General features: G+C 32.7%; 1 protein-coding gene and 1 long non-coding RNA gene across 2 annotated transcripts; one reads left to right on the forward strand and one right to left on the reverse strand.

Moving 5' to 3' along the window:
- Positions 1 to 1883: 1883 nt before the first annotated feature.
- Positions 1884 to 2608, reverse strand: LOC110902733. The gene is made up of 3 exons (XR_002571371.2): positions 2383 to 2608; positions 2196 to 2297; positions 1884 to 2115 (listed from the first exon to the last, which is right to left on the reverse strand). It is a non-coding gene; the product is annotated as an uncharacterized LOC110902733 (long non-coding RNA).
- A 2880-nt stretch (positions 2609 to 5488) lies between these two features.
- On the forward strand, positions 5489 to 5902 carry LOC110902732 (probable histone H2A.2). Its single transcript, XM_022149171.1, has one exon. It carries the CDS (start codon positions 5489 to 5491, stop codon positions 5900 to 5902), a length of 414 nt encoding a protein of 137 aa, XP_022004863.1.
- The last annotated feature ends 2015 nt before the right edge of the window (positions 5903 to 7917 follow it).

A 7917-nucleotide genomic window follows, 5' to 3' on the forward strand; every position in this document is an offset into this window, starting at 1 on the left:
TTATGTTTGATTCATACTTTCATAACCAATATTATCTAATGTTTTCAAGTTTTCATCTCAGATCTTTAAGTAAATCATGTGGTTATATATAAGATTTACAAAAGATGTTTGATGAAATACATGCATGAATGGTCTTTTGTTTGTAGAAATGTACATACATCATATCGATCTTATTACAATGATTTCATATAAGAATATATTTATCGCATGCTCGTTTTACAAGTGCATTATGTTTCTGTGCATAATACTGTTATTCCATATTCTGGTGCATCTTCTGTGCTATGATCTTTTGTGACATCATTTTCTTCTATATCATCTTCTAGTGCATCACATTAACTATTTAAACATCATTATGCATGGATTTATAAAAATGTGGCCTATCAACTTTTATAATCACTGTGTAACAATTTAGTATTTTAAGAACATATTCATACTTACATACTTTAACTATGGTATCTGTATCAAAATTATACGTAAGTTAACAATGATAATCCGCATAGTTAAATTTAATATATATTAAATTTAACTATATGGATAATCATTGATTACGTATAATTTTGATACACAGTAGTTATAGTATGAATATTATAATCATTCTCTTTATTTATTCTCGCTCTTCAATTCATAGCTTCTTGCTTGCTAGTCTTTTCTTGATATAAACATTTTTTTATGCCACTAAAAATATATAGTTAAAGTTGATGCATGATGCATCACAGTTGTTAAACTGATACGCATTATTAAAAATCAACACATCATCTCATTTGGACATACAAAGTAATTAATAATGTTGTTTAGGTTAAACGTTACAAACTAGTTTCTATGCGGAAAAAATAATTTTACAAATGTGTAACTAATATCTTTTCCATTAGATTTATAAATTACTTTGAAAAGAATTAACATTAACAATCAAATATGTATATTTTTTCTCATCATGTGTCTTGTTCTTATGCTTTTGTCATATAAAAGTACGTACACTGGGTTTTGTAGGCCGTTTTTTTTGTTCTTTCTTTTGGATTGAAGCATAAGTGGTTTTATTAATTAAACTTCATGTCACATCATATTTCCTTTTTTATTTTTATGAAATATTTATAATTCCAGTTTTGATTTTAAGAATTTTGATACTAGTGTGTTATTTTATTAGCTAAAAAATAAATACTCTTGCATATTGTAAATAAAATAATATTCAGAAGCTTCCTAACCGTGGTGAATCTGTATAACCTCAATGAAAGCATCTTGTTCCTTGATGGTTGTATAAGTAACAATTATGATCATCGTAAAGTGAGGATAATTTTCTCTATAATCCGACTTTGACGTGAGAATAAGTATCGTTTGAAGAGTGTTTATTGAGAGAGTGGGTGAGTATAGAATAAGGGCTTGGTTATTCACACATCCTCCTTGGTTATTTGCACATCCCTTGAACCCTATAGGAAGCGTATAGGGCAATACGGTTCCTCTGGGTCTAAGCGTATTGAGCAATACACTTCCTATATGTGTACTTGAAGTACAAACTTTTCAGAAGATGGTCAGCTAATGATTAGGGGACCAGAGGAAGCGTATAGGGCAATACGGTTCCTCTAGGTCCAAGCGTATTAAGCAATACACTTCCTATATGTGTACCAAACTTTTCAAAAGATGGTCAGCTAAAAGGAAGTGTATAGGGTCATACCCTCCCTTAATGATTTTTTTTTTTTTCAAAAGACAAGAGGAATTATATAGGGCCATACGTTCCTTGGAGGATTTTTTTTTTTTTTTTTTTTTTGCAAGAACATCATATTTTTATTAGTATCTTTTTGAACTTTATTTTTTTAAACATTAATTAAGTTGTTTTTTTGTTATAAAATGATGATAGTTTTTTTGTTATAAATTTTATAAAAGACGTAGTGAAATTAAGCAATCCAAACAAATTAAACATATCCAAATTAAACAAATATTACAAATACTTAAAATTAAATTCAATTGTTCGTACAGTACTACATAATATGATAATAAAAACCACTATCATCATCAATACTCGTCAGACTCCTTGTCAGACTCAGCGAGCTCCTCCTCTGTAAAGTTCGGGCCACGCCTAGTAGAGGGTGACGGGATGTGCCGTGTATAGGACATGTCTGGAGCCTATAAAAAATTCAAACAAAATACTCATTACATAACATTAAAATTGTTCGTAGAAAATGAAATAAAACAAAATAACATACTTGCATGGAAAGGTCGGACAGCGGAAAGAGCGGCATGGTCTGGCCGGACCGAGGAAAATGTGGCAAGGAAAGGTCGGGCTGAGTATAGGACGGGTCGCAAGGCTATAAGAATTTAAACAAAATACCCATTACATAACATTAAATTGCTCATAGATAAATGAAATAAAAATAAGATAATATAATATACCTGCATGGACGGGAGGGACTGAGTAAAGGATGACAAAATAATCCACCAGGCAGAGATGGAGGGCGTACGGACGACCAGTAAATAAACAATAGAGATAGAAAAGATCGGCCTTCTATTAATTTCTTAAAATTTTAAAATATTTCTATATAATGATAAAATTATTATGGTTATCATAAATATGTTTTGGGTATTACAATAATGTATAAACGTTTTTTGACACATTTTTATAAAAGGGATTCAGATTAGGGGACCAGGGGAACCATATTGACCCATACGCTTCATATACATTGGCTCTAGGGGAACCATATTGCCCCATACGCTTCCTGTACTTTGGGTCCAGGGGAACCATATTGCCCCATACACTTCCTAAACTTTGGGTCCAAGGAAACCATATTGCCCCATATATTTCCTATATATATATATTGTTTTGTTTAATAAATGTTTTTATAAAAACATTATAAGATAACAATAATAAGTTAAAAATTTGATGCAACTTATAACTTTTAAGTAAAACTAATATGAACAACCACTTTTTAACACAAAATAACACTATGGGAAGTGTATTGCCCTATACGCTTCCTGTTAAACTTAGGGGAATCGTATTGGGCAATACGCTTCCTATTGGGTCACTTTTTTCAGACCTTTATAGTTTTAAACTGCGTGTGCGTCAGAGAATATTGTACCAATAAGAACCGTATTACCCAATATGCTTCCTATTGGTGTCACATTTAATGCTTCAAACCCTATAGGAAACGTATTGGCCTGTATGGTTTCTATTGAGGGATGTACAAAAATTTTAGGGGATGTATAGATACCATCACCCTAGAATAAATTGGCATCCACCTACTCATAGCTAAGAGGAGAGTGTATATATAGTAGGACGTATGTGGGTTGTTGTGCCAATGTGGTCCCATGACTGCATACTGTGCTAGCATGAAGTGTAAAGACTACTTGGTATGGGCTCTGTCCTAGGGTCGGCGAGGGCTGGCGAGTGCTGGCGACGGGCCTGAACACCGCCCAGAGGAATGGTTTTGTCGTCACCGTCAACCCCTCGACGTTCTTGCCGGTCCTCTCCTTCTTCTTTATACATACACATCTATACATACATACGGATGTATAAATATTTAGTTCTATCGACTATCCACTATCATAACCCAACCCAACCCAATCTTTCATTAAAATACTAACTTCTCTCTCTTCCACCTATACAACCCAACCCAATTCAATTTTTCACCCACAATCACAACCCAACCCAACCTAAACTAATATTTTATTAAATAAAAATGATTTATAATTATTGTTTACAAGGAAAAAGACAAAAAAAATTAAATATTAATATAAGTGGTTGCAACCTTGGGTTGTGTACACAACCTGGTTGTGAGAAATAATGAATTATTAAATTAAAAAATTACTTGTTTTTTTTTTGTTTTATTATCCACCTGGCAACCGTTTGGCGAGTTTGGTCACCATAGTGGATAGTTTAGGCCCATCCTCATATTAGCTTTCGTGTACGTCTATATAACGGAACATCCTTTAATGATTACCCTCCTCCACACCGAGTAGTCTAAGGACCTGTCATTGGTTCTCTGCGATTTTGCCTGCCCGTTGATATGATAAAGTTTGCATTATTTTCTTGGTTACACATATTTTTTTTTTTTTGTAACAATAGAAACCATTCAACTTTGTTCCATTTTTGGGAGAACTTTTATGCAACTATTAATTTTTTTAGAAAAAGAATTAATATAAATGAAATATATGAAAATCTTGATTACTATTTACTATTTTCTTTTTATCATCTAACATGAATTAGAAGGTAATACATGTGAACTTAATACACAAAAAATCATCGAGTTTTATAATTGTTATATTTAAGTAAACTTACAAATAATCATCAAGTTTTATAATTGTTATATAAACTTACAGAAATACAGACTAAATAGTATCCAAGTTTTATATACATTCCATTCCATTTATGTTTAACCATTATTTTTAATACATACAAACACAAGTTTGCTTTGTCGGCGGAAATAGTCATCTTTCTTAGTTGGCCAAAAGTGGCGGCCAAGTTTGTTTTTTTGTTTTTTGTTTTTTTTTACACAAAATAGTTATTTATAGGTCCTGCCAGATTACGATTTTATCCTCTGTTTAAAATAACGATTTTGCCCCCTGCCAAATTACGATTTTATCCCCTGTTTAAAATTACGATCTTGCCCCCACTTAGAAATTAAATTTATGCTTTACCCCCAGCTTCAATTTACGATTTTGCCTTGCTTAAAAAAATTATACTTTTGCCCACCGCTACAATTCTGTCAAATTACAATTTGGCTCCTAATTTAAAATTACAATTTCGCCATCAATTCAAAATAATTTTTTTCCCCAGCTAAAAATTACGATTTTGCCCTCAGTAAAAATATAACGATTTTGCCTCCAATTCAAAATAAAAAAATGGTTTTGCCCTCAGTTCAAAATATTATTTTACCTCCATTTTAAAATTACCATTTTACCTATGCTAAAAATTGCAATGTTGCTATAGTTTTTTTTTTTTGGGCAAAACTATGGTAGTGTTTTATTTTACTTTGTTTACTCAATTTAGTTTTTATTCGTGACAAACAGCTGCCTAGCACTCGTTAATTGTGTTAGAAAAGGAAAAAAAATTAGAGAAAATTGTTGATTACTCAAGATCATCTTCATATTTATCATTGTATTTCCTTTTTATTCGTTCTTGTAAAGCCTATAAATAAAGGCTTGGTTTTATATTTTATATGAAAGAAATATATCAATAAATCAGTTCCCTTTGATTATCTTTATCTCTGATTATCATTTACAACATGGTATCAGAGCAGAGTGTATGATCCTTGAAAACTCTGTTCGTCAATCCCAAACCCAAACCAGCAAGACCAAAAACAAACTTCGTCAAACCCCCCCCAACGAAGATTCAATCTTCAAAACCTTCAGCGAACCATTCATTCTTCGTCCTTCTCAACCCCTCGACGAACCTTTATTCCCACCAACGAACCTTCATTCTTCGTCCATCGATCTAAGCAAAACTCAAATCAAACAACAAACCATTTATTATTATTCACCGATAAACAAACATTCCGATCAAATGGAGGCCACCCGAAAAGCTAAAAAAGGTGCCGCGGGTCACAAAGCAGGCGGCCCAAGGAGGAAGGCCATCACCCGGTCTATCAGAGCCGGTCTGCAGTTCCCGGTCGGTAGAATTGGCGGTTATTTGAAGAATGGTCGTTATGCCAAACGTGTCGGAACCGGTGCTCCGGTTTATCTCGCTCCTGTGCTTGAATACCTTGCTGTTGGAGTGTTGGAATTGGCGGGAAACGCAGCAAGAGACAACAAGAAGAACAGAATAAACCCAAGGCATATTCTGTTGGCAATTAGGAATGATGATGAGCTTGGAAAGTTTTTGGTTGGTGTGACAATTGCTCATGGTGGTGTTCTACCAAACATTAACCTAGTTTTGTTACCAAAGAAGACGGCTGCGAAAGAGTCGAAATCGCCTTAAAAGGAGGGCCTTAAAAAGGAAAAAAAAAACCTTTAAAACAAACAAACAAACAAAATCTTTTTAAAACATTAAAAAATCTTTTTTCAAAAACCAAAACCAAAAAAAAAAAAACCCAAAACCCAAAAACCTAAAAAAAATCCAAAAACTCAAATCAAAACGAATGCCAAAACCCAAATGGCCAAGTTGATTTTTCGGCTTGAGGGGAACCCAAAACCAAAAAACCAAACCAAAACAAAATCAAAACCCAAACAAATGCCAAGACCCAAATGGCCAAGTTGAATTTTTTCAACTTGAGGGGAAACCAAAACCCAAAATAGGCAGCCATGTCGAAAGGCGGTAGCCTCAAAACCCAAAAGTTACCATGTCGAAAGGCGGTAACTCAATAGCTCAAACTACCATGTCCAGAATACGGTAGCCAAACCAAAAACCAAACACAATCAAAACCCAAAATCAAAACCAATCCAAGTTGAATCATGGCAATCCCACAATTCAACTTGAGGGGGAGTGTTAGAAAAGGAAAAAAAATTAGAGAAAATTGTTGATTACTCAAGATCATTTTCATATTTATCATTGTATTTCCTTTTTATTCGTTCTTGTAAAGCCTATAAATAAAGGCTTGGTTTTATATTTTATATGAAAGAAATATATCAATAAATCAGTTCCCTTTGATTATCTTTATCTCTGATTATCATTTACAACAAATTCGTCCTGACAAATTATTGTTTTGCCACCAACTCTAAATTACATGTTTGCCATCGTTTTAGTTATTTCTTTTTATCATAACTATGATAGTGTTTTTCTTTATTTGGTTAACTCGATACATCTTCTTTTATATCGTGTTATAAGTAGCATGTATAACTAACCCAAATAAATGTGTCGCGCCTCGTAACACGGGTGGCGCATACATCTAGTTATATATATATTATTTATGAATTTCTTAGGCACAATTATTTTTGTCCTTTTGTGATTTTTTTCATTTTTCTTTTTTTTTGTCTACTTTTGGTTTTTATTTTTATTTTTTAAGTTTCAATCGAACCCGGTGTTGTACATGTAACAAAACGAACGGTCTAATATTGACCGAACAACGTCGGTACCGGAATTGGTATTCGTTTTTATTGTTCCGATCGATGTAAACACATCTCGGTATTTTTTTTGGTCGAATCATGACTTTTTTTGTTTTTCTTTTAGTAAGTGTCGGTATCTTAATAAACCAAACCAATATCAAACGAATTACTGCCATTCACGTCATTTTTACTATTGTTTCTACGTTTCCATTAAAAATTGGGTCGCTCCGCCGTAGAGTGCGGGTGTAACCCACTAGTATTTATAATATTAGTGTGAATAGTGATTTCACTCTTTTTTTTTCTTTTTTTTGTCCGTTAGCTTTTTTTGGATTTTTTATATTTATACATTTCACCTTTCTAAAGACTTTGTAATCGAGTTTTACGTCTTTATTTTTATGTACATGTGGGCATAAATTCAAGTTTATTTACGTTTCGACATAAAATTTTCCCAGAAATGAGTCAGATCAAATATAAAATCTTATGCTTATTATTATGTCCATTTTCGGTTGGTTTACATTTTGACGTAAATTCTATTTTTTCCCCGCAAATGAGTCCGATTCAAATATAATACGTTTATGTGCTTATTTTTTATGTACGTTTTCAGCCTACCTTTTGACGTTTTTTTCGGATGTCGCAACAATGCGCGGGGCAATTTGCTAGTTTATACCAATATGTTAGAATATAATAATAATGAAACTTTTAACGGTTTTCAACTTTATTATAGTTAGAAAACGTATAATTGATTTTTTTTTGAACGACTAATTTCTTTAATCTTCTGTCGTATATGGGGCTTGAACCCAAGACCTTCCCCATCCCAACCAAAGTGTTTTAAAGACTTTGCCTTTGCTAATGGACCACCACCCCATCTATCTACTATAATAAAAGAAACCAACGTTTGGACACATGTCATTTATTGAAGGTATCCTCAAATCTATACTTATTTTATATTGA

Source organism: Helianthus annuus, chromosome 13, assembly GCF_002127325.2.
Source record: "Helianthus annuus cultivar XRQ/B chromosome 13, HanXRQr2.0-SUNRISE, whole genome shotgun sequence".
In the NCBI taxonomy this organism is placed as follows: Eukaryota; Viridiplantae; Streptophyta; class Magnoliopsida; order Asterales; family Asteraceae; genus Helianthus; species Helianthus annuus.

Excerpts from the sequence above, each read along its gene's own strand:
- LOC110902732 (XM_022149171.1), top strand. The coding sequence starts at position 5,489 with ATGGAGGCCACCCGAAAAGCTAAAAAAGGTGCCGCGGGTCACAAAGCA.